At 53.4% G+C, this 12,861-nt stretch overlaps 1 protein-coding gene across 1 annotated transcript; it reads left to right on the plus strand.

The window, feature by feature from the left end:
* The first annotated feature begins 485 nt into the window (after positions 1–485).
* Positions 486–9,896, plus strand: CDKN1A (cyclin dependent kinase inhibitor 1A). The gene is made up of 3 exons (XM_003923209.4): positions 486–586; positions 6,255–6,686; positions 8,117–9,896. Exons 2-3 carry the CDS (start codon positions 6,260–6,262, stop codon positions 8,164–8,166), a joined length of 477 nt encoding a protein of 158 aa, XP_003923258.1. The 5' UTR covers positions 486–586; positions 6,255–6,259; the 3' UTR covers positions 8,167–9,896.
* The last annotated feature ends 2,965 nt before the right edge of the window (positions 9,897–12,861 follow it).

The following is a 12,861-nucleotide window of genomic DNA, read 5'->3' on the forward strand; positions in this document are numbered from 1 at the left end:
GAGGGATCAATGGGAATAGAGATAGTATTGTGGGGCTTTTCTGGAAGTTGCAGAGAGGCACATCGTTTTGATCATTTATGGATTTTTATTTACGAACGTCATCCTCCTGATCTTTTCAGCTGCATTGGGTAAATCCTTGCCTGCCATAGTGGGTCAGCGGTGGGCCGGAAAGGGGGCTCATTCGAACAGTCCCCTCCTGGGGAGTGCCGAGTCATTCTCCAACTAAAAAAGGCCAGATTTGAGGCTCACTATGGGAAAAATGTGTCCAGTGCACCGAGCACGTTAGAGACAACGGGAGGAGGGAAGCGCCCTCCTGCAGCACGCGAGGTTCCGGGACCATCTGGGGCTGCTGGAACTCGGCCAGGCTCAGCTGGCTCGGCGCTGGGCAGCCAGGGCCCCGGGCCTGGGGGAGGGCGGTCCAGGGGCGGCGCGGTAGGCCGAGCGCGAGTCCCGCCCCTCCCCGGGAGGTAGGTTATATTAGCGCCCTAAGAGCGGCACCAGTTGAGGTGTGAGCAGCTGCGGGAGTCAGTTCCTTGTGGGGTCAGAGCTGGGCGCGGATTCGCCGAGGCACCGAGGCACTCAGGAGGTGAGGGAGCGGCGGCAGCCAACAGGGGACCCCAGGCCGCCGGCCCAGAGCCGAGCCGAGCGTGCCTGCCTGTGTCCGTGCGTGTCGCGGGTATACGTGTCCGCGGGTGTGTGCTGCGTTCACAGGTGTTTCTGCGGCAGGTGAATGACGGGCGTGGGTCTGTGCGCGCTCGGCTTGCGCACAAGGTGTCTGTAAAGTGCTCGGGCGATGGGGATCGGGATGTGTCGGAGGCTCCGGGCGGAGAGCGGGATTACAAGTACAGGGATCCCGGGCCACGCTCCCCGCCCCTGGAAACCCAGCTGGGGCGAGGGAGGGCGTGGACGGGACCGCTCTGGGAGTTCGCCTTCGGCAGCGGTGGGCTCCAAGCCCCAGGCGCAGTTTGCTCCTGGAGTGGGAATGAAGTCCGTGTCCTGGACCCTGGAGGGGTCCAGGAGGGGCGAGGAAAGCGGAGTGGAGTTAGTTCGTCTGGGATCTGTCCCGGGCGGTTCTCGGATCCAAGCGGCGCCGCCCTGGCCCACGTCCCGGGGTTCAGGTCCTCTACGCCACTGTGTCAACCACCTGGCTGGGCGCTGAGGTAAGTGCGGGCTGTTTCCCGGCCCTTGGGAATGTGCCAGGACACGTCCCCTAAGGACAAGCGAGGAGCTGACTCATTGTGACAAGGAGACCCCAGGGAACGGACTGTATAAGGTCAGAACCTGGCCCGGGCTGGGGTACGGTGGGACCCCAGAAGCCCCCTCCCTCTCCCTTGGGGTCTCGCCCTACCATCAGCACAGTGACCTATTTGGCTGGCACAGCGTGTTCCCAGGGAAGCCGGGCACTGGAGGCCCAGGACGTTGTGTCTGATCCCGCTCCGCGGCGCGCCCTAGAGGCCGGGGAGTCAACGCCCTGCGCTGGGCGGGCTCTAACCAGCCTGTCGGTCGGGGAAGGGCAGGGGTCTCCTCTACCTCTTTCCCACTGCGGCTGGGAGAACTACGGCCCAGCCTGCCCTCGAGTTGGGGCACTGGACTCCGGGGCGAGAGCGGAGCCCACGCCTGAGCGGGAGGTGAGGAAAGATTAAGTATTTGCGGGTGGGTGGCGTTTCTGGGGGGCACGATGCGTCTCAGGGCTTCCATCAGCTGCCGCTGGGGCTCGGGGTTCCCCGACCTAGCCCGGATTCCCTCTCCGAAAGCTACAAGGCTGAGCGGAGCAGGGGCTGGAGCGCCGCCGCCGGGCGCGGACCACGGCGCGTCCTCTCAGTCCCGAACCCCTGGGGGACACTTGCGCCCTCTTCGTGCGGAAAAACATCTAGGGGCTGGGTTTGGAACTTGGGGCGCCCAGACAGCTTCCCCTCTCTCTCCCTCCCTCCACGTCGTATTTCTGGGAGAACTTCCGAGCGGTTTTGTTTTCGTTGCTCCCGTCTATTTTTATTTTCCAGGGATCTGACTCATCCCGTGCTTTGGGCGTGGAGATAAGGTGGAGGGGCCAGCTCCCGGCGCGCGCGCGCGTGTGTGTGTGTGTGTGTGTGTGTCTGTGTGTCAGAGACGGCGCAGGAGCGCGCGGTTTCGCAACAGCGGCGGGAGTTTTGGAAGCCTGGCCCAGCGTGACGTGTTCGCGGCCCTCCGGTCCCCTCCCATGCTCCCTCTCCCCACCCCAGTGTGACGCGCAGCCGGAGTGGAAGTCGGGTTTTGGCGGGCGGGCAGCGCCTTGCGGGAAACTGACTCATCACTGCTCCCCCGCTGTCCAATGCTCTGCCCACGTACCTCCCACCCCGCGCGTGATTTCCTGGAGGCCGGCGCCCCCTCCCGGCCCTGGCGCGAATGACACACCCGCTTTCCCGCGGAGTGGGGCTGGCAGGCGGGAACAACCGCGGGTACCCCGGGCTCATCTGAGATTATGCTATTCACTGCCCCTTCAAAGGAACACTCCTTAGGTTCAGCAGTATTTACTGAGCTCTTACTGGAAATTACTATGACTGAAGTCTAAGGCAGGAAGGCCAACAAGGGAGGCTATTCTCAGTTATTTGTAAAACAAGAGTTTGCGTGTCTGAGTTTTCTTTGGGCTGAAAGTTATGACAATTCGCATGAGAGCAGATTTGGATTGGGGAGGAGAGGCCTGTGAGAGCCCTAAGGGAAGGGGTGGTAGAAGGGGAGAGAGTGCCTGCCTAGATCCTAGTCCCGTCTTGAGCTCCTGGGAGCCAGGGAATAATATCCTTGATGAAGCCCTTCCTTGTGCCTATGATGTATTGAGACCCAGAATGTCCATTTCAAACACACCAGTGTCCCCCTTGTCTGGCACCCCAAGAGTGCCAAGCTGAGGAACTGTGCTGAACACTTGCTTAAATCTTCAAACACCTACTTAAATCTTCAATCTTCAATTTGGATTAAGTTGATCTCAAGAGGCAGGGCCTTGAAAAACTCCCTAAGTGATTTTTTTCTTTTCTTTTTTTTTTTTTTTTTTTTTTGAGACAGGGTCTCACTCTGTTACCCAGGCTGGAGTGCAATGGCACCATCCTAGACTCAAGCAATCTTCCTGTCTCAGCCTTCCAAGTAGCTGGGACCACAGGCGTGAGCCCCCATGCCCAACTAATTTTTTTTTTTTTTTTTTTTTTTGAGATGGAGTCTCACTCTGTCACCCAGGCTGGAGTGCAGTGGCGTGATCTCAGCTCATTGCAACCTCCACCTCTTGGGTTCAAGCGATTCTCCTGCCTCGGCCTCCCGAGTAGCTGGGACTACAGGTGTGCACCACAACGCCTAGCTAGTTTTTATAATTTTAGTAGAGATAGGGTTTTGCTGTGTTGGCCAGGCTGGTCTTGAACTCCTGACCTCAAGTGATCTGGCTGCCACAGCCTCCCAAAGTTCTACGATTACAGATGTGAGCCACTGCACCCAGCCCACCAGCTAATTTTTATTTATTTTTATTTTTAGTAGAGATAGGGTCTCTCTGCGTTGCCTAGGCTAGTCTTGAATGCTTGGGCTCAAATGATTCCCCCATCTCAGCCTCCCAGAGTGTTACATTACAGGTGTGAGCCACTGCCCCTGGTCTCCCCAAGTGATTCTGATAGGACTCTCTGGTTAAGAAACCTCAAAATTAGAGAGGGAGTGGGTTCAATACTAGAGCACAGGACTCAGGGCAAACAGGCCTGTGTTCAGATCCTGGCTCTGCCACTTATGAACTGTGTGACGATGGGCAAGTTACTTAACTTCTCTGAGCCTTTGTTACCTCTTCTGTAAAAAGGGAGCTAATAGCTATCCACTTTTTAGAGGATCGACATTTTTAAACTGCTTAGAACAGCCCCCATACATGAAAATATACAAATAAATCCCAACTCATGCCTAGGAGAGTGTAGACAGAGGTTCCTTGAGGACTCTGTCCACTGTACTGTGTGACCCCTTTATGGGGCAGTGGCCTTTGGCCTTTTTAGCTGTATGACTTGGGGGCAAGTCTCGTATCTCTTCCATCTCCTGCCCTTTAAAGTTGGTGTGAGGTTACCAAGCATCTCCTCTCCCAACCAGCTGGGACGTGAAACTGTGGGCTCCACTGATCACAAGCAGTGGGGTGAGGTGGGACGGAGCAGATGTGGCATGTGTCCCAGGCTTCCTGCCTGAGGAACACTCAGCAGAGATTTCACCTCCCAGAGCCTGCAAGTTGGGACTTGTTGCTAGGAAAACCCAGTTGCTGCCAAGGTCGTGCGGTCACTCAGTCCTGGAGTCAAGCCAGAGTGGGCAGCTAGGTGCCAGGGCTCCCTCATGGGCAGACTCACCCCTGGTTTTCCCTCTCCTGAAGTGGGAGGGGAGGAGCCAGGTAGATCAGCCACTTTTAATTTTCTTTGTCTGCAAAACGGGTTCCTTGGACGCAGGCGGCACCGGGCAGGGGCTGCCAGGTGTCTAGACTTCAGATCACCTGATGTGCCTGGCAGGATGTGGCTCAGCCTGGGAGAAATTATCTTCTGCCCCACCCCACCCAGCTCCGCCCAGCCCCTCCTTACCCCTAGGCCACCCGCCTGATGACATCCTTGGGAAAGGCCTTCAGCCTACAGCACCTGTCAGCTGCTGTCTAAAGGGGATAGTTGGCAGGGGGAAGTGATAGGGAGGAGGCTCAGTAAAGCTGAAGGCAGAGAGAAATAATCACACTTGGATTTTCCAAGCACTTGTGTATATGAAGTGTTGCTGGCACCTTACCTACATTAACTCAGTTAATCCTCACATCTACCCTCGGAGACAGTCACCATTACTATCTCCATTTCACAGATGAGGAAAATAGAGCTCAGACAAGTTAAGTTGCTTGTCCAGGGTCACCTGGTAAAACCTGGACTTCAACTTAGGTGATCTGGCTCCAGAGCCTTCCCACTCAGCCACCGAGACACAGCCTTTCATTCAGCTCTGTTCCATCTGCCTTGCTGGTTGGACTCCGCAATCAATCGCTTGAGTATGTGTCCACAGCCATGCTCTTTTTGTTTTTGAGGCAGAGTTTTGCTCTTGTTGCTCAAGCTAGAGTGCAATGGCGCGATTTTGGCTCACCCCAACCTTTGCCTCCCGGGTTCATGTGATTCTCCTGGCTCTGCCTCCTGAGTAGCTGGGACTACAGGCATGTGCCACCACACCCAGCTTATTTTGTATTTTTAGTAGAGATGGGGTTTCTCCATGTTTGTCAGGCTGGTCTTGAACTCTGGACCTCAGGTGATCCGCCCACCTTGGCCTCCCAAAGTGTTGGGATTACAGGCGTGAGCCACCACGCCTGGCCCAGCCATGCTCTTTAAACTTGCATATGGACCCATTTATGGGTGAGGAAACTGAGACCTAGTGGCTTTTTTTTTTTTTTTTGAGACGGAGTTTCACTCGTTACCCAGGCTGGAGTGCAATGGCACGATCTCGGCTCACCGCAACCTCCGCCTCCTGGGTTCAGGCAATTCTCCTGCCTCAGCCTCCTGAGTAGCTGGGATTACAGGCACGCGCCACCATGCCCAGCTAATTTTTTGTATTTTTAGTAGAGACGGGGTTTCACCATGTTGCCCAGGATGGTCTCGATCTCTCGACCTCGTGATCCACCCGCCTCGGCCTCCCAAAGTGCTGGGATGACAGGCTTGAGCCACCAAGCCCGACTCCTAGTGGCTTTTTAAAAGTGAGGTAGTAAGTGGCAGAGCTAGGACCACAACCCAGGTGCTTTTTACCCCAGAGTCCAGGGTACTTTTACTTGGCCGAGCCGGGTTACCTTACTTGGGCATCTGGGTGGGGGTTCAGGAGGCTGGAAGAACTGTCAGACTGTTTCTTTATTTGGGAACTGACCTCCTGGCCAGGGCTGGGATTCAGAAACTGCTGGATTCTGGCAATTCACACGTATCTGGGGACATTCATACCCATGAGGGACACCTCAGGGGGGAAAACAAATTGATTTTAGCTGATAATACCTGGTGGTAAACAGGACCCTGATCCTTGCTTTTGCAATAAACTTGACTTTGTTGACATTAGCTTGCCCTTCAGCTGCCTGCTCCCCCAGTGACCTTGGGGTGCCAGGCTGGCTGAGCTCTGCTGGTGGGGGTCAGGCCTCCTGTGGGAAGGAGGCAGGAAGACCAGCTGGAAGGAGTCAGAGAGACCCTGTGGTAGGAAGACCTCAGGTGACACAGCAAAGCCCAGCCAGGTAGCATAGTGTCGAGTCTCCAAGGTGACCAGGGCCTTCCTTGTGTCTGCTGCAGGCGCCATGTCAGAAGAGATTGGGGATGTCCGTCCGAACCCATCCAGCAGCAAGGCCCGCCGCTGCCTCTTCGGCCCAGTGGACAGCGAGCAGCTGAGACGCGATTGTGACGCGCTGATGGCAGGCTGCATCCAGGAGGCCCGTGAGCGATGGAACTTCGACTTTGTCACCGAGACACCACTGGAGGGTGACTTCGCCTGGGAGCGTGTGCGGGGCCTTGGCCTGCCCAAGATCTACCTTTCCAAAGGGCCCCTGGGAGGAGGCAGGCGGCCTGGCACCTCGCCTGCTCTGCTGCAGGGGACAGCGGAGGAAGACCACGTGGACCTGTCGCTGTCTTGCACCCTTATGCCTCACTCAGGGGAGCGGCCTGAGGAGTCCCCAGGTGGACCTGGAGACTCTGAGGGTCGAAAACGGCGGCAGACTAGCATGACAGGTGAGGACAGGTGTAGGGAAGGACATTGTAAGGGACCAGGATTCTCAGAGTCCATGGTCCAAGGGCTGACCTGTCCTGTCCTGGTCTAGCGTGCTCCTTAGGTAGAAGGAAACAGGCCCGGAGTTCACACAGCAAGTAGGTAGCCAAGACCAGCTAGCTAACATTTGTGGGGAACTTACGTTATGCCAGGCCTTTCGCTAAGCTTCTAAGGTAGATTTGTTTAGTCCTTATGCAATGTTATACCGTAAGACATTCTTGTCACCCACCCCGCCTTTCTTTTTGAGACCGGTGTTTTTTTTTTTTTTTTTTTTTTTGAGACAGAGTTTCGCTCTTGTTACCCAGGCTGGAGTGCAATGGCGCGATCTCGGCTCACCGCAACCTCCGCCTCCTGGGTTCAGGCAGTTCTCCTGCCTCAGCCTCCTCCGTAGCTGGGATTACAAGCACGCACCACCATGCCCAGCTAATTTTTTGTATTTTTAGTAGAGACGGGGTTTCACCATGTTGACCAGGATGGTCTCGATCTCTTGACCTTGTGATCCACCTGCCTCAGCCTCCCAAAGTGCTGGGATTACAGGCTTGAGCCACCGCGCCCAGCCGAGATGGGTGTCTCAACTCTGTTGGCCAAACTGGAGTGTAGTGAAGTGATCATGGCTCACTGCAGCTTCAACTCCTGGGCTCAAGCGATCTTCCCACCTCAGCCTCCTGGGTAGCTGGGAAGCTGGGACTACAGGTGCACGCCACTATGCCCGGCTTATTTTTCGAGTTTTTGTAAAGACAAGGTCTCACCATGTTGCCCGGGCTGGTCTCAAACTCCGAGCTCAAGCAGTCCTCCTGCCTCAGCCTCGCAAAGTGTTGGGATTACAGGCATGAGCCACCGTGCCCAGCCCCTTGCCATCCTTTTAGGAAAAGTAATCCAGGCTCAGAGAGGTGACGTGATTCATCTAAGGTCCCAAAGTCAATCTGCAGTTAGGTCAGGACTAATGGTAAGAACCATGACCACTGACGTTGACATGGGCCTGGAGCTGTGCCCAACACTTTCATGGATCTTGTAACAGAATCCCTAGATCAGCACTTTCCAGTAGAACTCTGCAGGGATGGGAGTGTCCGGTCCAGGGGCCACAAACCACATACGGCTGGTGTGCATTTGACATGCGGCTCGTGTGACTGAGGAACTGCATTTTTCATTTTATCTAATTTTGGTCAATTTAAAGAAACACACAGAGCTAGTGGCTCCTCTCCTGGGCAGCTTGGCTTAGAGCAGACCCGTGGGTGCAGGTGCAGTGATGGATAAAATCACAGCTGTGAAGCACGGTGGGACGCTCCATAAGTACCCGCCGAGAGGCAGCGTGGGCGTTTCCCGAGTTCTTTCCGTGCTCTCCCACCATGTCCTCTTCCTCGTGGCCTGGCTGACTTCCGCTCTCTCTCCTCAGATTTCTACCACTCCAAACGCCGGCTGATCTTCTCCAAGAGGAAGCCCTAATCCGCCCAGTCCTGGAAACGCGAGGGCCTCTACACCTTCTGCCTTAGTCTTTCAGTGTGTGTGTCTTAATTATTATTTGTGTTTTAATTTAAACTCCTCCTCCTGTACATACCCTGGCTGCCCCCTGTCCCCCAGCCTCTGGCATTAGAATTATTTAAACAAAAACTAGGCAGTCGAGTAATAGGTTCCTCGGAGTGCTGGGCATTTGTATTTGATGAAAGACTATTTAAAACCTTCTCATCCGATTTCTCCGTGTCCTCTCTCCTGGAGGTCGGGCGGGCTGGCTTCCCCCAGTTACTTCCTCCTCCCCACTTGTCTGCAGAGTGGCACGGCACCCCCTGGAGGGACGAGGCTGCCTCCCCTCGCTGTCACAGGGGGCTATGAAATTCACTCCCTTTCCTGGACACTCAGGCCTGGGTACCTTTTAATTGGAGAAGTAAAGAGATGGCACTTTGAAGGGGCCTTGCTGAGTGCGGGCATCATCAAAACCTGCCCTGCCCAGTCTTAGAGGAGGACCCTTGACCTCTAAGGTCGGGTAGGGTGACCCTGAAGTGAGTGTGGCCTAGGGCAGGGCTGGGGACCTGGTACCCTCCTGCTCTTGATGCTCCCCTCTGTCCTGTGAAGGCAGGGGACCTCCCCGCCTGCCCTCATGGCCCCTCTGACACGCACTGGGGAGCCGGCCTCAGTGTTGAGCCTTCTCCCTCTTTGGCTCCTCCTGTACTTTTTGAGGAGCCCCAGCTACCCCTCTTCTCCAGCAGGGCTCTGCAGTTCCCCTCTGCTGCTCTCCCACACCCCGTCCTTTCCCTCCAGTACCCCCTCAGCTCCACGTGGCTCTGAGGTGCCCATCCCTACCCGCCCCCCCCCAGCTCAATAGACTGGAAGGGGAATGGACACACAGGAAGAAGGGCACCCTGGTTCTACTTCTGGCAGCTCAAGCAGCGACCGCCTCCTCTTTTAGCTCCGCGTGTGAGGGTCCTGTGTGGTGGCACAGTCCCCCTTGAGTGGGGATCGCTGTATGTTAGGGGTATGTGATGGGGGAGGGGATCTTTCTAGAAGGGAGATACCAGCCCCTCAAATCGTCCAGCAACCTTTCCTGTCCATGTCATCCCTCCCCAGTTCATTGCACTTTGAGTAGCAGCTGAACAAGGAGTCAGGCTTTTGTTTTTTTTTGAGAGAGAGAGAGTCTCATACTGTCTCCTGGGCTGGGCTGGAGTGCAGTGGGGCGATCTCAGCTCATTGCAACCTCTGCCTCCTGAGTTCAAGTTATTCTCCTGCCTCAGCCTCCCGAGTCGCTGAAACGTACGAATTTTTGGTATTTCTAGTGGAGATGGGATTTCACTATGTCGTCCAGGCTAGTTTCAAATTTCTGACCTTGTAATCTGCCCACCTCGGCCTCCCAAGGTGCTGGAATTACAGGTGTGTGTGCACCCCCACCTGTAGTCAGGCAATTTAAGAAGGGGGCAGTGGAGGCTGTTGACAGGGCATGCCATGTGGGCTCATATGTGATGGGTGTGACCCCAAACACCTTCCAATTCTTGTAACATCCTGGCCTCGACTGTTTTCTCTCGGGCTCCCCAGTTTAGGTGGTTCTTCTGTGTCTCCACCTAAACTGTAAACCTCTTGAGGTCAGAGACCAAACCCTGTACTGTTCTGTGCTGTTCACAGCTCCTCCTACGTGCTGAATGTACAACAGGTGCTCAATAAATGATTCTTGGCAATCTTACTTGTAATACGACTATTGTGGTCCTTATACCTTGTTATAAGAACAAATAAATGGGCTTTGGGGAAGGGTTTCATAATTTTAAAAATTACGCATTTACATTGAGAAAATGCAGAAAACTTAGCAAATAGAAAGACTGTGCTTCAGAAAACAATAACAAAGCAAAAACTACCATCACACCTCCACAAAGATTGCCACTGTCAATATTTTGGTTTGTTTAATCTTTTTGTAAAGTATATAGCTTAACATCATTACTTATCAGAAAAATGCAAATTGAGATACCACAGTAAGATACCACTGCACACCTACCAGAATGACTACAATTAAAAAGACTGATAACGCCAAGTGTTGGCAAGGCTATGGAGGAATTGGAACTCTTATTTAAAAAACTGTTTGTTTGGGCTGGGTGCAGTGGCTCACACCTATAATCCCAGCGCTTTGAGAGGCTGAGGCAGGCAGATCAATTGAGGTCAAGAGTTCAAGACCAGCCTGGCGAACGAACCCGGTGAAACCTGTCTCTACTAAAAACACAAAAATTAGCTGGATGTGGTGGTGTACTCTTCTAATCCCACCTACTTGGGAGGCTGAGGTGGGAAGATCGCTTGAACCCAGGAGGCAGAGGTTGCAGTGAGCTGATACCACACCACTGCACTCCATCCTCTTCCAGGGCAAAAGAGTGACCAGTGGGACAATTTTAGAGACTTCTACTTGGTCTTTCTTTCCATAATGGCTCTTATTCCAGAGATGAGTGAGAATGTGAGAATGTGGCAGAATGTGAGAGTTCTGCCATCTGCAAAGTGATGCATCCCAATTTGCACTCCAGGGCTAGGAAATAACCACAGAGTACATCCACAGACTCACCGGGAGATGAACTTGGCTAGAACTCTATTTATCACCTGGCCTTCTATGTCCCCCCTCTCTAAAAGGAGGCTATAATGGTATTTTGGGTCACCTGGAAGCAGTGAAATCTCAGACCCAGTATCTAACAGACCTCAAATGATCCTAACAGACCTCAAATGATCTGGTTATTCCCTGTTCCACACTGTACAGCTATTCTGATTCATAGCCAGAGGGCACTTTAGGAAAGAATCAAGAAAACATTTATTTTAGATATTTATAGTGGCATTATGGATCTTCCATCAGTGCGTCCTGGGTCAGAGCTGGCTCAAATCTGGAAACTAGGTAAGGGACTGTGATTTTTTGTCTCAGCAGCTGACAGCCTCTGCTCACTCACCCTTGATCTTGTGGTTGAGTCAAGTAAGACTCTCATTAAATACCCCCTCTCTTGCCGTAGGGACGTCACTGCTGCAGAGCCCTGGAGATCAAGGACCCCTTGGTTACCATTCAGGCCTTGCTGCCTGTCATTGTAATTGTGTCCACCTTGCCTCTGATGATTAAGTGGCCCTTTGTGGTCTCTGCTCTTCCACTTAATGTCTCCATTGACAGTGGCCGTGGTATTCCATGGCAGTATCTCCTCTGTCAACCTGGGCTACAGAGGACGGCAGCACTGAGCTCCTTTTACTAGGGACTTGTTTTTTTTTTTTTTTTCTTTTTGAGATGGTGTTTCACTCTTGTTGCCCAAGCTGGAGTGTAGTGGCGGGATCTTGGCTCACTGCAACCTCCACTTCCCAGGTTCAAGCGATTCTCCTGCCTCAGCCTCCTGAGTAGCTGGGATTACAGGCACGTGCCACCATGTCCCGCTAATTTTTTTTTTATTTTATTTTTAGTAGACACGGGGTTTTACCATGTTGGCCAGGCTGGTCTTGAACTCCTGGCTTCAGGTGATCCACCCCCCTCGGCCTCCCAAAGTGCTGGGATTACAGGCATGAGCCACAGCACCCAGTGGGACTTCTTTTTTTTTTTTTTTGAGACGGAGTTTCGCTCTTGTTACCCAGGCTGGAGTGCAATGGCGCGATCTCGGCTCACCGCAACCTCCGCCTCCCGGGTTCAGGCAATTCTCCTGCCTCGGCCTCCTGAGTAGCTGGGATTACAGGCACACGCCACCATGCCCAGCTAATTTTTTGTATTTTAGTAGAGACGGGGTTTCACCATCTTGACCAGGATGGTCTCAATCTCTTGACCTCGTGACCCACCCGTCTCGGCCTCCCAAAGTGCTGGGATTACAGGCTTGAGCCACCGCACCCGGCTGGGACTTCTTTATTGCTTTGCAAAGGGAAGGCTTTCTGGACCCTCCTCTCTGAGCCTTCTGATCCCTCATTAGTACTCATCCAAGGCTATTTCAGCATTGCCACCTTGCTACTGTAAGCCATCATTGGGTCTAAACCTCAAGGACGAATTCAGCAGTGTGTTAAGACCAGCTCCAGTGGTCTCACCAGGATGTTAAACTCCGAGTCCAAAGACAGTGCCTCCATAGGACCCTCTTTCTCTACCTTTGTATTCCTCAGCTCCCCCAAGCCGCAGCCCGCATCCTCAAGATCTCTTCCTATATGTGTTTTCCTGTTCCTACTGATACGTATCAGCCAGACCTGTAGCTTTTTTGGTAAATAAGCTATTTTCTCCAGCAATGGGGACTATATACTTTCTCGCTTGGGCAATGCTAAGACCTGACCCTAATTACTGGTCTAGAGCAGGGGTAGGCAAACCATAGCTCCACGGACCAGCTGCCTGTTTCTGTATATAAAGCTTTCTTGGAATGCACACACACCTATTTGTTTCCCTATTGTCCATGGTTGTTTTTGCACTGTCGTTTTAAGTGCAAAAGTAGAATTGAATAATTGCAACAGAGACCACATGGCCTGCAAATCTAAAATATTTACTCTCTTGCCCTTTAAGAAACTGTTTTTTGACCCTGGTCTAGAGGCAGTGAGGGAAGGAGGGATGGATCTTGAGGGAGATAAGCATCATCTTGTGAGGCATCCACCTCAGGTGCGTTCTTAGTGTGGTCCTCAGGTCATGGGAGAATTTTCTAGTAAAGGAAGGGGCACTTCTGCAGGCCTAGAAGGCTCGGCGAAGCT

Source organism: Saimiri boliviensis, chromosome 4 (genome assembly GCF_048565385.1).
Source record: "Saimiri boliviensis isolate mSaiBol1 chromosome 4, mSaiBol1.pri, whole genome shotgun sequence".
Lineage (NCBI taxonomy): Eukaryota > Metazoa > Chordata > Mammalia > Primates > Cebidae > Saimiri > Saimiri boliviensis.